This window comes from Camelus ferus, chromosome 26, assembly GCF_009834535.1.
Source record: "Camelus ferus isolate YT-003-E chromosome 26, BCGSAC_Cfer_1.0, whole genome shotgun sequence".
Taxonomy (NCBI): Eukaryota; Metazoa; Chordata; class Mammalia; order Artiodactyla; family Camelidae; genus Camelus; species Camelus ferus.
Window position 1 is genome coordinate 19282546 of NC_045721.1, and position 26146 is coordinate 19308691.

Below are 26146 nucleotides of genomic sequence, written 5' to 3' on the forward strand. Positions count from 1 at the left end.
TTCAAGTAGGGAAGTAAGACAAAGTCACAATGTTGAAAACTTGGAAGGGATTTGGAAATGGTGAGTGGGAAGAAAAAAATAGAAAATTGAGCTCCACTTTGGCAAATTGCTTTGATTGCCATGATGAAACATATATAATGCAAGTCATGTGAATTTATAACTTTTTTTAAATTTATAGCTGTTTATGTTTAGAAAATTCTTTAAAAAATTTCCAGTGTGAAAGAGACTCATATTTGCAGCTTTTGATGGCAATATGATTTTCGGTGGGAAGAGGAACAGAAAAGATAGCAAAGAAGCATCAGGAAGCCAACAGAGAAAAAGCAGAATTCCAAATCAAATGCAACTCAGATTCAGTCCGTGAAACAAACAAGATTTGGTGACTCCATTGGTACAAGAACCACTCTGCTAAAGGGCTAACCTTTGGAGGAGAAAAGGGACATATGAGCAGTGTAATGCCCAAACTAATGAGAATTAATGCAAAAATATCAAAAGAGACAAACACGCGATAAAGAGGTCTGAAATCACAAGTGTCTGGGGCTCTTATTAGAGTTATTGCTAAGATTCTGTATTATCCGAACCTGCAAGGTCTTGGCTTTCAGCTTTGTAGCCCCTGAAGAGTCAGGAACAATGGCTTGGCTGTGTTTGTTGAATGAATAACTGAAAAACAAAGTAAGGAAAACTTGGATAATGATATTTTCGCCTACTGGGGAATCTGAGATAAATTTCAAAAATGTTGAATAACTGGAAAGAGAAAATCAAAGAGAGAAGCTGAGAAGACATCCTCTCAATGGGGAGGTCGTGAGGCCAAGAGCTCCCCAAAACGAGCCCAGTGAGCTGGCAGGAAGGAAGACCCTTCCAGCCTTGCTTCAGAGGCTTCCGGGGAAAGGCTGATAAACTTGTTGAAGAGGACAGAGTTCAAATAGAAACTGGAGCGGGCTTGTCTGTTGGACCCTCTCCATAAGCCAGCAGGTGTTTCTCTGTGTTAACTTTGAGGAGGCAAAGAAAAATAAAACCTCCTCTCCAGGAAGCAAGGAAGCTACTGGACGTGAGAAACGTCATCCTCCTTTAGAGGGGGTGGCGGTCAAAGAGGTGGGGGGGATGGGGCACTGCCAGGACAGTCAAATTGGAAAGTCATGTGCTAATTAAATAATCAAGGAAGCAAGGAATTAGGGGATTTGGTACACATTACTGTTCCTTCCAAATGGATTACTTATTTTTTTCTTCATCCTGGTGGCAGATCACCACTGCTCATTATATACATAGAAAATTGGAAGTCCTTGTATTTTTGGTTATTCTTATAACGTGACCCATTTTCAAATGCATCACACATGCTTCCAGTCTTTTGCATCTCTTGCATGTTTTACTACTTAAAAAAAAACCTTTCTGTTTTATTGATCAAATATCTATTTGCAAACAAAATACTCTCAGAAGAATGTATTTTCCAGGTGAACTAGGGAAGAAACAGAAATAATGAAAATACATTTAAAGCATAACAAAACAATCTGAAGTCATTAATGACGAAAACTGCCCTGTCGAGAGTTCCTTAAAAGTTGGCGAAGATGTCAGTGTCATATTTAATACAGAAAATATGCAAAGTATAGTTAAAAGAAAGAGACTACTGGTTTATGTTTTTTCATAACATAATGAATCTGCTGACAGTACGTATATTGTTGTTACTTATTATCCCATGGTGACAAGAAAATGTCACCAATTACTGGCTACAATGACAGAACACAATTTATTCCTAACAATTTATACCCATAAGGGGGAAAAAAAGCAGGCTACCGAAAGCCAGCTACCATTCCACTCCCCAGCAGCAGTTTTCTAACTGCAAGTACGTTTGCAAAGGATAACAAGTTATTTTTGTTACTGAGTGTTTGCATAATTTACCTATGTAACACCATCAGCTACAAACTAAAATAAGATACTTTAAGGGATATTTTTAAATCAGATGTAACTGAAATACCACATTTGTAGAGCAGGCTTTCGTCAACTAACATATTGTATCCTGTTCTAAACCTAGATGTCTTTAAAGCTGCAATGACTTTTAGAGTGAGGGAAGCAAGATTTGAACAGGTACTAAGTCAGCCTTTCAAATAGATATTTACTGCTCACCCTGGCTTATTAAAAACAACAGGTTGACAGAATCAGGTATTCGAATGTCTCAGTTACAAAGAAATTCAGAGTGATGACATGAGAGAGGAGAAAGAGGGGGAGAGGGTCTGACAATTAATAAGCAGATAATTAACAATAATGATTAAACTAGGCATTACAATACAATTTTACTAAATTAGGAAGATCAGAGGATGTGAGAAGAGAGTTATGAGAAAATTCTGATCTTGTAAACTACAGCAGAAAATATAGTCTGGGAAATGAGAATGTTACAAAAATTTCTAAAGAAATCCAAAATTGAAATTACAAAGAAATTCATGAAGAAGCAGGAGGAAGGGAAAAGTAGCAAGTAATGCATCTTCTGAATGGCTTTAGTAACATCACAGTAAGATTTAGATCAGGATTGAATTAAAGGGCCACAAAAGACGACTTAACCATTGAAAACGTATGTAGAAGACAGACGCCATGCTTCCTCACATACTGACGATATTCGTCTTAGGCACCAAAAATAACGTTGAGCAGAAATGTGACGCTACTACCATTAAAACGGCAATAGAGTGTGTGTGTGTTTGTGCGCATGCGTGTGTTTTGAGGTCCCCAGAAACTAAGGAGACATGCTGAATTAGGGAGACGCTCAGTGAAGAATGAAAATGATGAGGTCTAGGCAGTAGGATCAGTTTATCAAAGAATGAGTATTGGGCCTAATTAATCTTGAGAAAAGAAGGCTAACAGTCTTGCTACTCTGTAAGTATAAGAAGGATTATGGCACGAAGATGAGGACTAAAATTGCTCCATTTCATACCAAGAACTTGGGATTAAAAAATCACGAAAAAATTTCTAATTAAACACAGATACAGGTAAGAAAAATACCATATGATATCCCTGAGACTCTAAAAAAAAGGCACAAATGAATGTATTTACAAAACAGAAACAGATTCACAAAGAAAACAGACTTGTTAGTTTCTGGGGGAAGGAAGAGGATGGGAAGGGATAAATTGGGAGTTCAAGATACACAGATACTAATATATATAAAAAAGATAAACAAGTGTATACTGTATAGCACAGGGAACTATATTCAGTATTTTATAGTAACCTATAATGAAAAAGAATATGAAAACAAATATATGTGTGTACATGTATGACTAAAACATTATGCTGTACACCAGAAATTGACAGAACATTGTAAACTTCAAAAAAAAAAAATAAATAAAGTAAAACAAACAGACAGATGCAGGTAAATTCAGAAGAATCATGATATATAGTAGGGTTGCATCTGTCCAGGCTTCCTGACAGAGAATAAACTAGTGTCTCACAAGGTCTCTGACTTACAGATTATGATATTCCATTATCTGGAAGATTCTTTAGCCACATAATGCAGAATTGATTTGCAGAGATCATTTCCCCTAGAAGCAAGCTGATAATCACATGAATATTCTTCCAGTGAAATAATAACCTGAACCAGATTGTGTTTTGAGAGCGTGGAGCATTTCGAGAAAGACACAGATAATAATACTTGGGGATATTTGGGGAAGGACTGATTCGTGCATGGAAAATCGGGTATGACCAAGGTCAAAAACAAAACTGTGTGCCACACCAAATCTTTCTTGGAAAAGTGCATGAAAGAGGAAGAGAAAATGTTGTTGACTGTTTTTTGGTTGTCAAAGCTGGCTTGATTAACTTTTTGAAAAGGTTGAAATATTTAAGTAATGCCAGTTATTTTTGTTTTTGTTTGTTTTTTTAACTGAAGTATAGTTAACTTACACTATCATATGAGTTTCAGATGTACAGCGTAGTGATTTGGTATTTTTATAGACAACACATCATACAAAGATATTAAATTGCCACTGACTAGGTTCCCTGTGCTGTACAATACACGCCTGTGATTCGTTTTATAACTAGTAGTTGGCGCCTCTTAATTCCCTTCACCTATTTCACCCATCCCCCACCCCACCTCCTGTCAACCACTGGTTTGTTCTCTGTATCTGTGAGTCTGTTTCTGTTTTGTCTTATTTGTTCATTTGTTTTGTTTCTTTGGATTCCACATATAAGTGAAAACATACAGTATTTGCAAGGATGTAGAGAAAAGGGAACACTCGTGCACTGTTGGTGGGAACGTAAATTGGTGCAAAACTGTGGAAAACAGTATGGAGGTTCCTCAAAGAACTGAAAATAGAACTACCATACGATCCAGCAATTCCACTCCTGGGTACATATCTGAAGAAAATGAAAACACTAATTTGAAAAGATATATGCACCCCTAAGTTCACTGAAGCATTAGCATAGCCAAGGTATGGAAGCAACCTAAGTGCCCATTGACAGATGAATGGACAAAGATGTTTTATATACAAACACACACACACAGAGAAATAGTACTCAGGCATAAAAAGGACTGAAATCTTACCATCTGTGACATCAGAGGTAGATCTAGAGGGTGTTATGCTTAATGAAATGTCAGACAGGGGAAGTTACTTTTGTATTCATCTATTAAACATTTAGGATCTACTTGCTAGGTATGGTAAAACATTTACCAAAAAATTTCTTCCTCAGTATCCCTACTAAGCAAATTTTCTAAACTTCTATAAGGAAATACCATATGATTCTTAATGTTTACTTAGATAAAACTCTTAGCACTGCAACCAATTTATTTTAGGAATCTGGAATGAATGAGTAACATAGATGGAATTTTAGTAAAAACAAAACAAAAGGTAACAAAACTTTGTAGGCAATAACGTATATTGTATTAGTGTAAGGGTCACAGTTCTGGTCTTTGCCGATATAATACTTAGACGTATACAGAAGCCAAGGAAACTTGGATTATGTTTGATTGATGCAAATAATGAACCTAATTTTTTTGCTCCTTTAGATAGTTTATCAGATTCTTATGCTTCACATCTTCACTTCGCTGACCCTATCCTCACCCAGCATGGCTTCCTCCCTTTGAAGTAAATCCTCAAGGAAACACTTTGCAGCATTAGCTTTGTACGGTTAACCAAAGATAAAACAATGCATATTTTTAAAAGTTATTTAGTAAGAAGACACAGTTTGAAGAAATTCAGATGCAAAGACATTGAGTGAATGGTTCAAGATGAAACAGTGAGTTAATGACAGAACCAGACTAAGAAACCAGATCTTTTCACTTCTAATCAGGTGTTCTTACCAGTCTGCCTGAAACTCTTCCCTTAACACAGGAGGGCAATGCCTTAGACTAAGAAGTGTGAAAGAAATTCAACTGCACAGAAGCTCAAGGTGACATGGAAGATACTTAAATTTACAAAGCCTTTTCCTTCTCTTTAAAGAGGAGGTGATCTGAGGGGACCTAACTCTGCCATTGTCTGGATACCAGTAGATTCCACGCAAGGACAAGCGATGCAGTAGAGTGGGGTTTGGGATCTAGTGCTCACAGGACCTTAGCCAGATGCACAGATTCGCTAAGCCTTCGTTTTCTTTCCTTAGCAAAACAGGGATTAATAATACAAACCTCAGAGGGTGGCAGATTGAACACAATAGGTGCTCAATAAAATCCAAGTATTCTTTCTGTCTCTGCCTCCATCTCTGTTGACTTCTATTCTGCCATTTGGATTTTCATATAATGATTCTTCTAAGGAATGATGACAATATTCCCATCCAAAATCCTTACCAATTATCATGGGAAAGGTGATGGTTACAAAATGACTATTTTCACAAAGTTTCTGTACACTAATGACACTTTCCATGGGAAAGTCAAAGGATTTTGAAGAGGATATAAACTCTTCCATAAAGGAATGATGTCTTAATAGCAAAATCGGAATTGGCTGGAGTTAAGAGGATGTTTGTGGGTGAAAATTTCCAATTAAGATAGGATAAGAAATGTATCTCATGGAAAGGGACAACCTAAGCTCTTACGCTTCCTGATATTTCTTTAGGAAAAGAAATCTTGCCTGACAGCCGTGAACTATCGATGAGCTATCCATCCGGCACGAACTGCTTGAAATATGGGAGAGGTAACCAGGACTCACGGGTATACATATGGCAGTATTCTTCCCCCTTAAAGTGCAAACTTTTCACCTCCAGATAGATTCCTTTTCAGCAATTTTTATCCCTTTAGCAATCACTCTTGGAACAGATAGGTAAAAATATGACAATACTTTAAAGGAACGCTGTAGCCTGTGCTCCCCTTCTGACTTTCTGCACTAATCTCTTAATGTTTTGAGATGAAATAAAAAGTACACTCAAGGTGCTAAAGGTGAAACCGTACAGTTGACATCTAGACCCTTAACAGATGCAAATGTGGGCAACGAGAGCTACTGTAATTGAAGTTCTTCGTCTTTACAGCATTGAAGGGCCCCCTGGCCAAGTGCTGGGGCACTGCCTTTTACAAGCCACCCACAGAACTCAACCATCCTGACATAAAAATCTTGATCAGGATTGAGACCCACTGGTGGAAGGGCAATAAGGGTGACTATTAACAATTATGCAGCCCCCTTCCTTGCGCCATCACAGTGTTCTCCGGGGGTTCCCTTGGAAACTGTATCAGTTGCATAACCCTCATTATGGCCGTGGCAAAGACAAAGTCGAGCGTACAGGAAATCTACTTTATGCAGTGATGGTTTTGAGATTTGGCAGGAAGCACCTGAAATGTATGGGGATAAAATACTCTCAGACTCTGCTCTCAATCGCTAAGGCTCTTACTCTAGTGGCAAATTAGTGCACCTTACAGTTAACTGGAATGATCATGATGCAGGATTCTTGCTGGATGCTCCATGATAACTGAATGTCTCATTCAAAGGATGACTCAGGAAAAATGAAGAAATACTGGTCTCTTTTGAGTCTGAACTAGATCTGTTATCATTCACTAGCCATCTTGTTTTCTAATAAAGCCACTGCATATTCCCTTAAGTCCACATTTATTTTTAGTCTTTGATAGCATCTTTTTCATTCTGTTTGCTGTTTCACAAGCTGCAACGGGCACTCTTCTGCAATACGACTTTATGTAATTGTGCAGATGACAGTCTGTTTCAACTGTCTTTCTGTGGATTTTCCTTTTTTTTCCCTTACTACAGCAAGATTTTTTTCCAGGTTCTGCACTCAAAAGCTTGAAGTCATCTTTGGCTCCTCGACTGTTTCTCACATTACAAAGCCCTCCAGCCCCAAGACAACCTGTTCCTTCCCCGCTATTCACCATAACACTTTCTGAGTGTTTATGGGACCCTGGCTCATCAATCCCAAGTTGGCCTTGATACAAGCCATTCATCGTGTCTCAGCGCAGCCTTAGGACGTGGGCTGGACAGACACAATGCACAGAGACAATCTTAGACGTTTCCGCGTGACATCTACGTTCTCACAAGTGGATTCCACTTAACTGTCAGCTTTAACTTCCAGTGCTTCCCAAGAAGACTCTTCCAGAATCGAAGGGTGGCCTCCTTATAAGGCGACCACTGTCTCCCTAGTTGCTTCCAAGCATTTCTGCAAGTTGTTCCAACTGGAACCACGCACCACTCTTCTGCCGCATTTAAACATATCTTTACCACCTTCAAAATCCTACTGGAATTCTATGAATTCTGCAAAATCTTTCCTTTTCTGAATCTTTATTGCATTTCTCTTCTCAGTAGGCAATATTTCATTCAGCAGTTGCTTTGTCTTCTGATTGTTTCCTTTTTGTAAAGTCCTGTGTCTCCAGTTTGATAAGCTTGACAGCAAAGGGTCAATTTTATTCCTTAAAAACATCTCTCAGAGTATTTAATATAAGGATGTTCACCAAATATGTGCATAATACAGCCTGACTTTTTGCAGAATCAATGCTTTATTTTTTAATGAAAAATAGATCTCAAGAACTGCTTCTGACATTATATGCAACTTCTACAAACCTATTTAAGTCTATTTTTCCACTATACTTTTTGCAATGCCTGAATTACACGTTACACTGCTAGTGCTAATGGCTAGTGCATTCCTGAAAATGTTCATTTTTGGTTAGCATTCCAGATCTCCCAGAAACTACCAAATCTGAATTTAGTATCTAAAAACTACTACGTATGCAAGATAGCTCACAAATGCTATTCTACTTCTTTGCAAAGATTTAACAGCACAAATTGTTATTGATGTATTTACTAGATTAGCATATACTTAAGAGACATTATGGAGCATCCCCTAATTAAATTAAATGACATCTAAACAGTGGAATTTTGTGAAGAAAAGCAATTTAAATTCTTATATCACAGACTACACCTAAAAATTCAGATAGATTAAATATGTAAAAAAAAAAAAGAAATATAAAAAAGGAAGAAAATAAAAATGACTATTTGGTCTAGGGGTAAAGTCAACATTTCTAAGCATATAAAAGGCCACAAGTAAATAATATAATTGACTTTATATTTTAGAAAATTCTTTTTAGAAAAATAAAATAAAATCAAACTGAAGAAAATATTCACAAAAGATTTAGATTTAAATCTTTTAAAAGAGACAAAGAGGTTATTAAGATTCTTATTTTGTGAAACCTATGCAATTCAATAAGAAAAAAAATTGTATATGTACATGTGTATCTGTATATCTTGCATCTTTTCCAAAGGCTGTGGGTTGATGGAAAGAGATTTACCTCCTGCTGTTACTATCACCTGCTTTCAGTCTTTTATTTATTTTGTAAGGATACAGAAACTTTGAGGAAATGAATTTGCGACTCCAAGCTGGAGTAAATACAGATTTTCTTGGCACCTAGAATCTCTAATAAGGAGTGCGCAGCTGTTTAAGCAAGGTGGAATCCTGCTAGAGTTGAGGACCCTGCATCTGTGCTGTGCCCCAGCTCTTTTATACTTGGCGTTCATGTCATCACTCATCACTACTGCAGAACTTACACATATGTCTGCGAGCAGAAGGCCTGCGTTTAAGGAGATGTTTATTTATATCAGGTCCTCTTGCAATCAAACCTGTCTCATCAAGGCCACATGTACACGAGGAAGAAAAAAGCAGTCAGTGTCCTAACGTCCTTGAATGCTGTCTCTTCCTTCAGTTTCCTTAGGTTCTGGAAGATCCATTTCTCCATATACCCCAACAGAAAAATGGGCAAAGGGTATAAACTGGCAATTCACAAAAGAAGAAACACAAATGGTACACATTCATACATGAGAATATACTCACCCTATTCATCAAATGAACATAACTTATAACAATAGTAAGATACTATGATTCCATCAAGTTGCCAAACTTTTAAAGCAACATTCCTTGTCAATGGCTTGTGGAAAAAGACACTTTTTTATACCACTGGAGGAAGTGTAAACTGATACAAGTTTTTTTCGCATGGCATTTTGACAGGGTATATCAAATGCTTTAAATTGTACATACCTTTTGGCTCTGATATTCCATTTCCAAGAATTTATCCTAAGGTATTAGGGGATACAGAATTAGGGGCAAAGATTTAGCCTAAAGGATTATTACTGCAATTTATAATAGTGAAATTATAATAGTGAAAATTCAAACAATGTAGATGCCCAAAAGTAGTGGATATGTGAAACAAATTACGATAAATCACAGCATGGACAAGTATTACGTTGTAGAAGAATGTCTAATCATGTGGGGTAACCTAGGTCAAAAGAGAAATTGCAATTTTAATTAAAAATTTACACACACACAGAATGAAAGTAGAAATATCAAAACAGAAACTAGTTCATACTCTCCACATACTTCTGTGTCTTCAAATGACATGTAATGCTAAGTAATTAAGATAGATAAATTAAGGGCATGGGTTTAAACACTCAGAATATATTTTCTACTTAAAATTTCTGGATCTAAAATAAAGTTCCATTGTCATCATGAATTATTTCACGTGGGTTACTGACACAGTGCAATGCAAATAATGATTAAATGCTTAAAAAATTCTAATAATTATCTGAAGCCTTAAACTCTTTAAATAGGTTCATATAATTTAGTTCACCGATAAGCACGTTGTGTGCCCTACATTCTAAACAGTGGTGTTCCAATCACAGTAAATAAGACACAGTCCGTTATAAGGGAATGTTTTATACTTGTTTGCTGCAGCAACTGACATTTCATTCAAGCACTTTTAAATCCCCTGAGAATCTCCAGCTGCCATGTCAAAATTTTAAGGTCTCTCTTTGTGAACTTTCACACCCCTGTAAAAACCAGTTGGGAGAGAGCCTACTTCCTACGGATTACTTTGATATTAACCAGTTAAAGACGGTTTAGTCCAAACGATTGTTTCACAAAGTCACAGTTTCCCCAAATTTCAATATGCAAATAACTCCCACTCTGGTTTTTTATAGCCTGTTTCTATTTCCCTCACACATATCACTTGTGCTCTGGTTTTGTTTTTGGTTTTTTTTTTTTTTCTCTTTGACCTCTTTTTGTGTCTTTTCTAAAAATTAGTGTTCGATAATGTCAATATGACTGGAATATTCCTCTGCATGAACATTCTTCAGAGACTCCGGTTACCTACAGGAAAAGGTACAAATCTCTCGACATGGCCATGAAGGCCCTTTGCACGATGGGTGGGTGACCTGCGCAGCCTGAACGCCCATCACTCATCCACACACACCCTGGGTTCCAGGCTCCAAGAGCCTGCGGTGCTGGGAACAGTCCGCGGGGAATTCACACTTCCTTCCCTTGCTGCTTTGTCTACATCTTGCATTTTTTACACACCCTTTAAGCCTGTGTACCAACCTCCCTCTTCCTCTGTGCAACCTTCTCTCCTCTCCTGCTTGCAGTCTCTACAGCAAGAATCCGCTCTGTGCTGACATTGCCTTTGCACTTTGTGTTGTAATACCACCGACCACGTAAAAACGCACTTACAACGTGCCATCTACTTGCCTGTCTGCCCAATCGGCCTGTGAATTTCTAGAGTCATGGGGACCATGTCTTACTCACTTTTTGTTTTTCTTGCACCTCGTACAATATCTAGCATTTATTATTCATTGAATGAAGGTGTACTGGATCTAAATCCGAGATCAATTCAAAGAGTCACATCGAAACTTAATTCCGTTTTCACTTTCTATGTGACTTCATATTTAAAGTCAAGGTACTATTCACAAGACATTTTTAATTGCCCTGTTCTCAAGTTTATACCCATTTGTATCCATTTTAATATACTTTCAACGTACTTTTGCCTTTAGTTTATGTACAGTCTAATCATTATGGAAACCTATCTCAAGTCAACTGATAAATAGAAGAAAATTCCAATATAGTGAAACCCTCGTTCAAATGACTCAGGAAATTATGTAGAAGATTTTCACATTTAAACTTGTACGTGTATGTTATGTTAATTAACAGAATTATTATGTTCTGAGAAGAATATTCTATAAATAACATGCCCCAGAAATCAGTTAGTTGCTCTCCAAACACTTGAATGCCCTCGGAATGGCAAATAAACTGAGGTTCCATGGCTCTAACACTTATTTTTTCTATTTCAGTGATAATTACATCAATGAACCTGATTCAGCATTCACTGCTGTTCAATTCATTAATTAAAACAAGTTTTCCGCTACTACTGTGATTTTTCAAGGATATCAGACACACATTCAAAAATCAAAATAGCACACATCATCGGTTTCCATCTGTGTTAGGATGCTTCACTTTGACTTCAACTCCACAATTAAAAGAACACTTAGAATTTAAACAGACACAGCATATATTCTATGTACTTTGAACAAACATACTTAGAACACAAGTTCGGTTTTGTAGAAGTAGCAAAATTTGTGTGAAAAGCCGCAAAGTTCCAAGAAGTTCCCCAAATCCTCTTAGAATGGAAAATGCAAACGTATATGAATACTTACATGATAACCACTGGACTGAATTTTATAGGATTTTAATTCCAGGTTCATCATCCTAAATTTTCAAAAACTTTTGTTTAAATCACTGCTTACTCTGTGCAAGTGTCTTGTCACACATCCTTGAACTGAATATATTTCCCCCTAAGTGAAATACTGGATGCTCTTGCTTCAGGAATGACAGGTTGCTATTTAAACAATAAACGTATACACATCAAGGCGATGTAATTATTTTTACATATTGGAGACTACCTGACTGTGTTTTGCAAAGCAGCACTTCAATTCCAAGCTTAATTTAGTAAGCCTGCAACATATCACTTTTGCTATTTTTGACATCCCAGAGCACCTAAAACATAAAATACGATTTACAGCGGCAGAACATGCCAGAACTGACCATTACATGCCAGAAGAGGGCCCATTATGGAATTTATATTCAAGTTACGGTGTAGAACGTGTAGTCGAGTTGCATACAATTAGAATAACACCGAAATACTATTTCTTTCTTGCAGCAGTGGCGTTCTACCTAATTTTCACAATCAATTTCCAAAGTCAGCTGAAAGTTGGTAAAGACCAAGGCGAAGGAGTGCAGTTAGGCTCGTTAGGCAAAATAATGCACCTCTCTTGAAATTATTTGTGGGAAACTCAAATATTATCCCCTTGTAAAAAGAGTCAGGAGAGAAATGTCATCTGTGTTGTCGTCGGAAGCACCGCAAGTATTCGACAAACAGGGAGTCCAGCGTCACTAGCAGTTTCTCCCCATCTAGTCTAGAATTTAATCGGGGATGGAATAGCTACAAACCCTTCCATTTCCTCTCTCTCACCTACACGCCGTTGCTCAGAAAGAGAAAACATTGTACCACCCACTTTTTCAGAGAACGTATGTTGCCTGGCGCGGTAATTTGGATTGCAGAATGGCTGAAGTTCTCCACCAAGAGAGTGATGTAAACACCACTACATTCGTCTATCAAATTGGTTTAAGGGGTATATCTTTTTTTTTTTTTCAGGACAGTAACTCAACTTGTAGACTTTATCTATACAGAAAGCAGACATCAAAACTACTATTTCAGAAGGCAAGAAAATTGATATTTGGAAAGGTTTTAGCCCAGCAAAGCAAGTATCCATCACACCTAAAACACTGCACATTAATGTATACCCTCTGTTAGCCAAATTGGCCCTTAATACCTTAGCATCACGCACTATTAGGGTGGCATTAGTGAGGTCCTACCACAGGTATATGGCTCAGACCCCAGGTGAGAAATAAAGTCTTCCAGAAACGATTTATTTTACTGTGTGAGCTGATGAGCATCAGTTAAATTGCCTGTTAATTGACTGTCTGTCTAAGTAACATGCCTTTGAGGGAAACATGATTTTTGAAATTTCCTCTGGCCAGGAGGGGAAGAAGCTTGCTCAGATCTTTGAAGTCTCCAGCCATCAGACTCATTATCAGCACCACTTAATGTACATTCATTTAATTACAGTGAATGAAAAAGTATGCGGGCTTTTAGAGAAAAATAAAAGAGTCAATAAATGGTGACAGAAATTCCAGGTTATTCAGATTACCGGTGCCTCTTCTTGGGGGGGGGCACTAGCTAGTGCTCCCTCATCTCCCCAAATGTACAAATACTGGACCATGTACATGGAGGGCGAGGGGACATTCACGGTGGGCCAAACCTATGTAGGTACTTGATATTGTGACTAACTTACAAGTTTATGTAACTTCATCTTCACAGCCACTTAAGAAGGAGAGAGAATTTCCCACCATTTACAAAGAATAATGGAAGTACACCCTTATTTGGAACTCACTAGACGCCAGGGCACGATTGTTCTAAGCACATTATATACCAGGACTCACTGAATCCTGCCAATGACCCTATAAGGACTGTATACCATTAACACTTTTCTGTATTTTACCCCTGGGAAGACTGTAGCCCTGGAAGGCTAAGTCACTGCCCAAGGTCACACAGCCGGGAGGTGACAGGCTCAATACAAATCCAAGTGGTCTGCCCCCAACAACACACTCTCAACTATTGCCCTCGACGGAGGCTCTCGAGGTCTCCGTTAGGATGAGGTAGAAGGGAAGAGAACCATTAGAAACCTCCTTGGTCTAACATCAAAGGTCATCACTTTCCAAAAGGCATAAGAAGTTTCCGAGACAGGGAGACGGAGCAAGATAAAGGCCTCCCGATCTCCGGGGCTGATGAAGCATCCAGGCAGACGTGGGAGAGTTGGGGACTTGAGTTCGGGGGGACTCAGGAGCAAAGAGGCTTAGGGGTTGAATACAAGGAGTTAAACCCTGACCAGTGTGACTCTGCATCCGGACACTTCTCAGGATACTGGGCAACAAAGGACAATGGCATATACTGACCTCCTTCTGGGAAAAGATGCACAAAGAAACATTTAAGCTTATACGTTGATGTTTGGGGAAAAAAAGAAGTCCTTTGTTCCTGAAATTTATATAGATATTTGGAATTTAGATGAGGTAATTTGCAAAGCTAGAGAGTGGGAATTCAGTCAGGGGTCTTTCAACAACACATCAATCCAGAACATACTGGCAATTCTCCCTTTGATGGGGGCGTTAAACACTCCAGATGCCTTAAACAATCCAGAACATACTGGTCGTTCTCCTTTTGAGGGGGGACGTCGCATCACATTTATTTGGTAACCTTTCAACAGCTCACTAGCATCTTTGCTGATAGGCGGTCACAAACCACTGACCCTCCAGGGTTCGCCCTGGAGCGCTGCAGTTGACTTAGAGGTTGTCAATACATGTCAAGAAAGGCATTCTCCTGTATCTTTAAATTTGGACCAAGACTAACATTTGGAGTTTAATATGAAACTCAATAGACGGTAAACATTTTTCCCCCCTCAAAATAATTTTTAACTTCAACTCCCCATGGTTGGTGAAGAGTTAGTTTTGCGAAAGAATATACTTTATCACTTGTTTAGAATCTCCGCTAACATGGAGACGTGTGACATGGTCGGAATGTTCCTCCCTCTTGCGGGATGCTCAGGCCATCAAAATTTCATTAGCCTCACAGCGGCTCCAGCGCCTTCTTAACTTGAACTGTTGGCCTCTTTATCAATAAATAAATGAAATCTAATCCCTTTCGTAGCTAAACTCTTCTTTGAAGTCATAACTGGAACATCAGGCACACGGCTTGCATAATTTCACAAATGTTGAACAACTTTTTTTTTTTTTTTTCAGAAGAAAACAGCCTTATTCACAGTTATTTCAAATGATGTAAACAGTCAACCAACACTCCCCTGCTAAACCCGGGGAAAACAATTCAGTGTCTGGTGCCTACGTTAGTTTCACTTTGGTGAGTTATTTTATGTGAGTCCTTCTTGTTTTAATTTATAGAGAGAGATACAATAGAACTTCTAAGGACACATCTGCAAGCTAACACAGAGATGAATAAAATTAGACAATTAAAATAATTGGAAGTCAAAGGAAAATATAACTGGAAAATCAATCATCTTTCAGAGTGAGAACAATTAAAAATGCTTGAGCTGAATTATTTGAGTAATTTTGTATTAGAAATATTTGACCTAGAAATGGTAATAATAGTGAAAATAGGCCATAGTTTTGAGGAGACTGTTTATGAAGATGTTAGAAGACCCTGTGTGTGATGACAAACTTTAGTTTTTACTATAACCCAGCTTCAGAAAAAAACACATGGTGTTTTTACATCTAAAAAAAGCCGTCCTCAATACTCTTACTTAATTCCACTATTCAAAAGAAGGTCTGCTAAGTATCAGAAAACTTTGCTTTCCCAGATCTTCGTGTTGTTTATTGCTTTAAGTAGAACCTCGCTCCTTCTGACTAATCACTGAAAATTCAGAACAAATGAATCGGAACTGGTCCTATGGACATACACACGAAATCTATGAACTAGCCAGTGTTCAGTAAGAGGTCATATCTATTTTATTTCCTCTTTTGTTTTCTTCCTTAAGTTGACCTCATTTGGAGTTCTTAGACCATCAAAACGTTGTTTAAAAAAACAACCACAGCCAAACCTCGGGGAAACAGTAAACACAAGTTTAAGTCATCACTTGCCCAGCTCAACAAACACTGCTTTTGACACTTGATACCCTTAACTTGGCTGACCTGTTTACTCTCAGCAAATGCAACCAAATGTTCTGAATTTCAAGCAAGACCCTCAACACCCTCTTCCTGTCGCTCTTCATTTCGCTTCGGAACAACCACTCGGAGAAATGAAAAAATGCAACTTTTCTCACTTTTCCATCACTCTGAGAACAAGGACCAGAGGTTCCTGGGGCAACAAGCCCCCACTCCGGTGAGTAACAAGCCACGCAGATGGGGAGGGGCAGTGGTGCGAGAAACGCCCCTGGCCCCCCCTTCTCTTCCCAGTCATTTGTGTATCCTAGCCTGTTAGCTAAAGGTGGCAAAGGATGCAAGTTTTATATTTTCTGAAAACAAATTAAAAAAATGACGTGTTCGGGGATTCACTGTGAGACAGTTTTAGCAGGTGTACAATTTTAAAAATAGTAAAATTAATTCATATTTTACCAATTCAGATACAATAACAAGATGCACTTATCACGAGAGAGAGAAAAAGAGGGGCTACAAAGGTCATGTGTGCAGAGGACAAGCTGACCCAGCAGGAAACGGTATTTAACGGACAGCGATGCGCCCGGACTCTGATGCAGTTAATCGGAACTGAATGCACTGTCCCGCTGCCCTCTCCTCTTTTCTCTTCTGTAACCACCATAAATTTTGTCATGTGTTTTAGGGAAATCAAATGTCCAATAATACATTGAAATATTACCGTTGTACCTACCATTGCTTGAAGAGTGCTACCTAAAGATGCGGACGGATGCAAAGCAAAGTTTATGCCAAATCTTACCTGCTTATAAGGTTAGTGGCTTCTGAATCCATAATGAAAACTGATAGAAACACAGGTTTGTTTTGCTTTTTGTTTTTTTTGTTATTTTTATACTGAGGTGAATGGATTAGCTCAGGAAAATGTTGTAGTCTGATCCTAAGACTCATTTTGTCAGAAAGAACTGCCCTTCTTTCCTGTTTTGGGTTGGGCTGAAGTCGGCCTCCACCAAGAACGGACACTTCCGAAATGAATATATATTGAGTGCACATTATTAGTTGATTTTAACTTTGGTTTACTGCACTATCGTATTCTACGTAAGATATTGTCTTAGTTGGTTTACAGTAGACATCCCCCCCCCCCCGCCCCGAATAGCAAGAAAACAAGCAGTAAGCAGCTGGAAGCGCTCAGCACCACATCATACCATGGCTTAGCTGAGACTGAAAACTGACAACTGGACTTGTTTTCCTGTCACAAAGCGAAGCTGACAAAGTTGCTCAATAAATAATAAAAATGAAATATCGCTGGTCAAACACCACCTTCCTCTTCAAAGAGCAACGCAATTTCTCCATTTTAATTTTCTCTTTGCTTTTTGATGCATCTATGCACATAGCATTAATAACTCAATCAAAGCAGCAAGCGCACCGTTAACAGTAAATACTGAAGGAGACACGTCAGCTGTGTTGTCTGGTGCACTGGTGCTGACGCTCCACTTCTTCCCAGAAGCCGCACTGCCCAAAGATTAAGCCCTCTTTTAAATCTATTATTGCATGTCAATTAACTGTTTATTATCCTGAATTGGCCATAGAAAAAAGCCTCAGTAATTTCTAAAGACGTTTTTCTTACAGTATATAAAGCTGCTATTTGGAAATTCTAAAATCCAATTTTTGTGCACGGATTTAATTGCAGAGTAATCCAGTCCCCAAAGCACATCAAAGGCCACACTCCCTCTCTTTACCAAGATTTCAGTTGCTCTCATCAACTGGGAAGTTTAAAGCATGATCAAATTTGCTCTTCAATCACTGGAGCCCTGTTAATAAACTATTCTGTGTGCTCACTCATCCATTCTAAGATTCTGGAACTTCTTTGAGATATTTTCAAGAGAAATCTACAAAGACATCTTTGATTGCAAGTTGGCTCTGGGGTAAACTTGATCACCACTTGCTTTGCAGGCTCTGCAGAGGATAACAGGTGATGTGGTCCAAGATAAGTCAAAGCCAACTTTTTTTTTTTCCCCATACATGATTAAACTGGTTTTCAAAACAGTAGCTAACACAATAGAGACCACTTGCATAATCTAACAATCTGATGCCGAATATTGACTTTTTTTCCAGGAAATAAAAAAAAAAACCAAATTCTTCACGGACATTTCTGCATTGAAATACAAGGAAAGGAAGAAGAAAGAAAGAGAAGGAAAGATGGGAGGAAGGAAGGAAGAAAGCCAAATCAACCAAAACAGGCAGAAGCACTGAATGCCAACATTATAAAGCCAAAAAAAAAAAAAAAAAAGCCACTTACCGGCTTCACTGTCCGACTTGTTCTCGTGCTCCGTGTCTGTCAGGGTGAGGGCTGAGTTGGACCGACTTGACAGGCAGGAGCTGCGGCCTGACTTGACCCCCCTGCCCCACAGTCTCATGGCATGCTCTGGGGACATCACTGCTTCATTGTCAGTGTCAGCATCTGACCCTGCACTGATAGAGTAACCTCTGTGGGGGAGCCCCATTTCCGCACAAAATGCCAGTCCTCTTCGAGTTGCTGGTTCACAAACGCCTAACTGCCTTAGGGTAAAATTCTGTCCTAATTAGGGGGAGAAAAAGATAACAACTAGTGAGTATATGTTTAGTTTTAGGTTTTTTTTTTTTAAAAAACAAAATCTCCCTAAAACAAACAGTCAAGCATTCAGGTTTTTCAGCTATCAGCACCAGGTGTTTGCATTAGTGTCACATGACATGTAGTCAAATGGGTCCAGTTAGGGGAGGGGGTGGGGCGCCACCGCTGACTTTCCACATCCCCCAGCTCAGAGCTCCTTTGTCAACCCATTTTACCTCCAGAGAGACGGGCAGCTGAAGCAGCCCGGACCATGAAAACTCAACCCAGAAAAAGGCTTTGTGATTTGTCATCACTGATGGGCTTGTGTTTACCAGACTTGCGAAGCAACAGAAATTATCAGAGTCACTTCCTGCGTCCTGGCTCTCATCCTACACATTCAGACTTTCCCACCCAGATGTCACCCCTTTGGAAGAGAAAGGATTGCCCTCTAGAATAAGTTACTCAATAAATAAAAACAGGAGCCTGGTCAGTCTTTATTATATTTTTCCCACCTAAAACTTAACCAATATAAACGTGTATCGTGTGTGTGTACAAACACACACTAGCTTTTGGGGTGTAATGTCTTGGAAATTCATAGACATCTGACTTTCCAGACTTTTTGCTTTGATAACCATCTGACTTTCTTCTAGATCTTTTCGGCTTTAATGAAGACCTGTAAACATCTGTATTGATCAGAGTAGACCAATTCTTGCAAATCAAGTGCACTCTAAAAATAAAGTGGGAGTATTATGTATTTAAAAATTAATGATAAAATCAAGTTCCCTGAAAAATAAATGGTTGTGAGCCCTGAAGGCTTTTACTAATAAATTAAGCATAATAAAACTCATGACACTGCAATAACTTAAAGCAAAAGTGTTTAAATTAGGTGACACTTTCAAATGACTGCCATTATTGATGGCTTCTCCAGTCCTGTATTTATTCCTGAAATTTCACCTATGTTTTATGATGTTAGGGATGAGAAGGGAGAGAAAAATGTTTGCGTAGAGGATGCACATGTGGGTCCTCCGTTCCCTGGCTCACTGGGGTGGGAGAGTCTGAGATTTAAGTCCCAACTAGAATCAAAATCCACGTAAAGAATAATAGGATACCAAGACTGATTTAACTGCTACCATGTAACGTCAACCTTTTAAGAATATTAAGCATTTATATTACTCATAGTTTTCATTTTCCCTACCTCCTTCTCTCACATCTATGAACATTTTAAAGTGAATTGGCTCAGTCTGAGAAATAACACACATTACATTTTAAAAAAGAGGGTGTCATAAATTATTGGTAATAAAATAATGTCTTGAATATTCTAGGAAATGAATCAAACATAATGCACAAGATAGTAAATATTTGGTTGTAAAAATATTACCAGCATCTACAATTCAGCCCATTTTAACCTGTGTGGTTAATGGCTTTATTGCTGTGGTCCTATCAGAAGCTGGAATCAGCTTTATCTCAGACAGACTTCCAAATGGATTCTGACAATGACACTCATAAATAATGGAAATTGGTTGCTACAATTAGCTACAAATCATCTCAGAGAGCTGGGAGTAAGTATCTGAACCAAAAAGTATGTCAAAGAAAAAGGAAGTCGCAAAAATAAAGAGGAAGGAATAAGAACCCATTGCATGGTGAGAAAGCAGGCAAATTTAATGAGGTAAGACACAATATTGTCAGTATTTTTCAAAGAACCCGTGTGGAGGTACTTATGAAAGTAAATCCAAAAAAAAAGGTCAATGTCATGGACTGTTAATGGAATAGCTGTGGAAGGGCTTACCCATTGTTATTTATAGGCCACATTTAAAATTTGGAGAGGGAAATCGGGTGTAAAACAGTTAAACGTCACCATCACACGTTGGTTTTCCAAAATAATTTTAAATGATGAAAATGAATGAATGTGCATCTTTCCTCTACTTTAGGAGGTGTCCACATTGGAGAATAAAAATAAGAGAAGAGTTAAAAGACAGTAAGAACTCCCTTTCTAATCTCTGAAATGTAACTTAAAACATTTTCCATGTTATTGACTCTTCACACTGTTGCCATCTTGATGCAAAAATCTATGGGGTAAAGGAAAGCAGAAGACTGAAATCTTTATCATTTTTTATCCAGGTATGTAAACACAGCTCATTTTGCCAATGACTATTCAAAGCATCACCCCTATAAACTGATATGTGAACCCCAAACTCCTTAAACATCTGACCGTCTGAAATCAATGTCTCGCAATGATGCAAACTCTTAAGGGCTGTGTCTGAAATGCAAGCTAGAAAGCAAGCTGTTAGGGTTTTTTTTCCTGATTTAAAGTTTGCTTTTGTTTCCTCAGGAATGAACACTAAACCTGACCTCCGATGGACCTAAGCTAAAGCACTTAACTGGCTCCCTTCGCGTGACTTCATCAAATTGTTTTCATCTTTCAGGGCTGTCATGATTTGATTTCAGAGATGCTTTATGACAGACTAGCACAAAGAGAAGCCAAATGAAAAGTGACTTAAAAAATAAACACCTGGGCAAATGTCATTAATAATCAGAGAGAAATGTATAATTTGAAGGTGGGGAGAGGCTCATTTTCAAATAATTTTAGAACAGCCACATCACCACCAAGGTTGACTTTTCCTTCATTCAATAATCTCTACCCAATGTTTCAAATTCTATGGTTGTTGATTCTCTTAGGTAAGATCTTGTAAGGATTCTTTGTACGATCCCTCGTTTTAATGCAAACACCCCTGGGGAGACCTAGCTATTAAGTTAGAATAGTCCGGTAGATTATTTCCCACAATTCAGCAAGATTTAGCGAGATGGGCTATCCTTATGGAAAGCACAGGCAGTTTTGACAAAAAGAAGGAAGATGGGACAGATTCTTGATTAGGAAAGAGGCGGCAGGCTGAGGTACCATGGCGCTGGGAGGTTTGGGCTGGACTGGGGTTGGTGGGGGAGAACTTGAAGTCAGTGGGGGGGGGGGTGGAGAAGTGGGAAGAGACAGGCTGAAAAGGCAGCAAAGATGCTTCTGGAACCAGACTAAAACCTGGACCATCTTGCTTTAAGTCAGCTTTAGCTTAAAGCAACATGAATGAGATGAGAATCCATTTATTCTTCCTTTCCATGGTTTCTTCAGATTGTGTTCTTTGCCATGGTTCTAACACCATTATCTTAATTTCCTTCTTTGTCCTGTAGAGTCTTATATTAATTCTGTTTGGCTGAGACTGGTGAAATCAGTATTTATCTCCTGCACATTGAATTTTGATAACCTTGATCAGCAAGGCCAACCACAGAGTTTCCCATTACAATTTGAAACAGTCCCAAAATAATAAATTGTAGCAAGAAGAAAGTATACTTGACGATGAAATTTCTGGTGATTAAAAGGCAAGGTTAGCTTGAAGTAGATTAGGCATTTTTGTTTTATGACACTCATAAATTTGAAAAACCTATAAAGGAAGAACTAAATAAAAACAACCCAGGCAGGCTGTATCATTTTAAAAAAAGTTCACATTTTGAAAAATGAGTGAGAGTATGTGACAAAGCGGAAAGGACGATGTAAAAACATACTTAGGTGAGGCTGGCACTGAGCACAGCTACCTCTGTAAGAAGAGAAGGGGGTTGGAAAAATAGCCTTTTTCTCACGTGGTGCCTATAACTAGTCAGAACAAGAAGGCATTTTTCAAAGCTGCAGTGCAGAGGGATGTTCACCAATGGGCAAGACATTTGCTACGTCTGAGTGAGTTGAAAAGAAAAAGACTCTACATGAGGGACCAGGCTCAGAGTGACACAGGGTGATGACAGAACCCGGGGGAGTGTGGTCCAACATCCGAACTCGTGGTATTCCCTCCCCTCTTTTGTCTAGATTTGTCTAATGGTGAGATTTTGCCTTTCGTCTTTCTCTTTCACTTATTTGTTCTTTTCTCCCAAACCGCTTTCCTGAGATATTAACTCACAAACCATACAACGCCCCTACTTCACGTGTCCCAGTCAGTGGTTTGTAGGACCCCCATGGTGGTCTGCGGCTGCCACCAGTCCATTCCAGAACACTTTTTACCACTCCAACAAGAGACTTTGCACCAGTGATCAGTCACTTCCCGTTTCTCGGCTTAGCTGCCTCCCCAGCCCTGGGCAAGCACTAATCTACTTTCTGTCACTACACATCTGCCTATTCTGGACATTTCAAATAAAAGGGAGCCTACAGTATATGGGCTCTTGTGTCTGGCTTTTTTCACTTAACGTAGAGTTTTTGAAATTCATCCACATTGTAGCATGTGTTAGTACTTCAATTCCTTTTTATGGCCAAGTGCTGTTCCATCGTATAGACACACCACATTTTATTTTTCCATTCACCAGCCAGTGGACATTTGAGTTGTTTCCACTTTTGGGCTATTATGAAAATGCTGCTCTGAGACTCCGTATGTATTCATATCCCTTGTGTATATACCTGTGAGCTGCATTGCTGGGTCATATTGTAGTTCTATGTTTAACCTTTTGAGGAGCTGCCAGACTGTTTTCCATAGTGGTGGCACCATTTCATTGCCACCAGTAACGTTAGGAGGATTCCAATTTCTGTTTACCCTCATCAACACTTGTTATTATCTGTTGATTCTCTTATACCTCATTGCAAGTGTGTACATCATACTGCAAATCTGCAATGAGGAGCTGGAATATAGGTCACTGGTACTGAAATGTGTACCGAATTTCAAGAATCATTTTTCTCTTAAAAAGCAGTTGATTCTGTGGGTCTGCTATGAAAATTCATTATTACTTTATTCTATCAAATTTTTCTTTGCCTTCCAGTCTGCTGCTTCAGTCCTTGAAAATATTTTATTTCTGATGTTAAAAACACTTTAGTTCAGAAAGTCTACCTTTGAGACTATATTCTATAGAAATAAAATCACCTGATTGTAAACATACATGTACAAATAATGTTTCTTAGGGCATTGCTGCAAAAATTAAAGTAAGAGGAATGTTTACTAGAAAGCATATGGTTAATATGGTTAATATAATAAGGTCTATATTCCTTGAATGGAAGATTATGCGGCCAGCATAAAGAGGGGGTTTGGATCTGTATCTTCTGTTCTGGAGTGAAGTCTGTTATATACAATTTAAGTAAAAAAAAAAATACCAGTTGCAAAGTAGTGTGTATAGTATGATCACATTTTTGGAAATTAAGAGAACTGAGAGATTACATAAACGCTATGGTATTAAGCACGAATGGAGGTGAGGAGGGCTATGTCACTGTTATGCTGGCTCATACAGAAGAAGCTGTATGTGAAAGCAATCAGTAAGTTTCTACTTTACAGTTTTGAGTTTTTACTTTTCATGATGATTTCATGAATTTAAAAAACATAAGAAAAATGAAAGTCTATCTTTAAAAAATATTTTCTTGATTTTTTTATTTAATAGCTTCCATTCAATAATTAGAAATTCAATTTACTACCTTCTCTTGGAGACACTGGGTTCTAAAAATCCTTCCTTGCTTATTGTAAAGAAATGTCCTTTCCCCTTCATTATATATGAATTTTTTAAAAAGGAGGATAAGCATCTTATTTTATAGTAAAAAGCTCTAAAACTGAGGATAGGAAATGGATAAAAGAATCAATATAAATGTAATACACAGAAATAAAATAATCTATCATTATCTTTAAGTATTTTCCTCAGTTGTTGTCAGCTTGGACAGAATTATCTGCTCTCAGATATGGAGCGGCAATCGTCCAAGGGTGGAGCATAACACAAAAGTAGAAACTGGGCAAACATTTCTTATTTGATACCGATGGACTTCGTGTCACCACCATCTTATCTGGTGTTCCCTTTTTTGCTGTGTTTGTAAAATGATAAGAAGGTCACACAGTAAAACAAATGTACATAACTTCTTTCCCTTTGAGTCCTGATGCATACTTTATGGGACACTTCAAACCTTATGTGAAATTTGTCATCGTTTGAACAGAATACCAATCCTTGAACATGTGATAGAAATTTCAATGAGGATATAAATCTTTACTTATAAGACCCTAAACAAAACTGCATTTAAAAAATTAACTTAAAATCCCAATAAATACCCTAACCCCTCCCACTCCATTTTACCCCCTCTATAAAATGTGAATATCTTCAACAGGATTCAGCTGCTTTCTCAGCTTATCTCTTCATATGATATTAACATCTATCACTACATAATGATAATTCCGAATTTCTAGGGGACAAAGGAAATGACCACTGTACACCCTATTTATAATTCAATTCATTACTCAAAACCTGGGTCTAATGGAAGCCACTGCAGGTTGCACCCTCAGCATTCATCCTGAACTCAGCTGTATCTCTGTCAATGGAAGTGTGTGTGGCTGAGGCTTTACAGCCAACTTGATGACGAGGCGTGAGAAGGGAAAAACTCCAAGTGCATCTGCAAGCAGGGGAAGCAGGATTAGAATGAATGGCCCCAGAGAATATGTATTTTCCTCCAGATAAGATTTGTGAAGCCTCCAGGGGAGGAGAAACATATGGACACTGAAGAGAAGGTTTGGTGGCTCCAAGGAGGAAAATGAGGCTGTGAGTCTGCTGACTTGTGAGCAAAGAGCATCTTCTTAGACGTGTCGCGTGAAGGATTTGTATACCCAGCCACAAAAGAGGGCAAGTCTAAGAACCGTTTATAATGAGAGAGAGAACTTGTAACTTGGTTTCTTTTTTATTCCTAAAAAGCATTCTGAAAATGAATTTGCTTTTTACTTTTACTTAGTAATTATTTCTGTAGAAGAACCCAAGACCCAGTGATGGATGATAATAAGCCCACAACATATCTGCTAGTATCTGATAATCAAGCTGCAGTAGGCGTTGGGGTCCATATGCATGTGGTTCGGTGGGACACGGCAGGTGTTTAATAATCGTGACTGAAGCGGCACCACACTGATTCACAATGTGGGTCCGAAATTGGCAACGTGGCAAGGAACCGCATACACGTTTAGCGGTAAGCCGGGGCTCGGGACATCAGACCAATAAAGGCCGAGGCAGGGGGAAAGGATTACCCCCACTGTGTCCGGAGGAGGGCTGTAAGCTACATCTATCTACTCACACCTTCTGGCAGGTAATCTACAAAGCAGATTGGCCGCCAAGCCTGAAAGAGGCCCTTGCCTACTTAACAACCAAAATTAGTTAACAATCAGTTAGGCAGGGGAGCTAAAAGAGGGAACTAAGAGGAAAACATTAACATGAAACAATGATAAACCGGAGCTATTTAACTCGTGTCTGTAAGAACTGAAATTTAAGGTTGAGTAAACATGACCATCTAAATCCTTTAATCCTGCCGCTGACATTTGTAGCGACTGAGAAGGATTAATCATTTTGATCTCTAAATGAATCATTTTCAGGAGTTAATATTTAACAGTAATAAACTTTGGAGGTGCAGTAATTAGCCTAGTGGATCTGATTCACGTGTCAGGTTTTCGTCTTTATTAAACCCTCTTCTCACAAAGAAAAGGTTTTCTCAGCACCAGGATGTATTTCAGAAAACATGAAAAAGGGTTTCAGATTCCTTTCATTTTTGTATGATGACAGAGGTGAGGGGGAACACAGGGGAAATGAAAAGTTGGGGTCTAACTGGAAATTCATAGCAGCATTAAGTGCTGAATGGTAAGACCATATGGTCGTATTTCTTTT

At 38.5% G+C, this 26146-nt stretch overlaps 1 protein-coding gene across 1 annotated transcript in view; it reads right to left on the reverse strand.

The window, feature by feature from the left end:
* TENM3 (teneurin transmembrane protein 3) overlaps positions 1 to 26146 on the reverse strand; it is a 540843-nt gene that overhangs the window by 351564 nt on the left and 163133 nt on the right. The window contains 1 exon segment of the mRNA XM_032468497.1: positions 18224 to 18502. Coding sequence (XP_032324388.1) covers positions 18224 to 18502 — 279 coding nt within the window.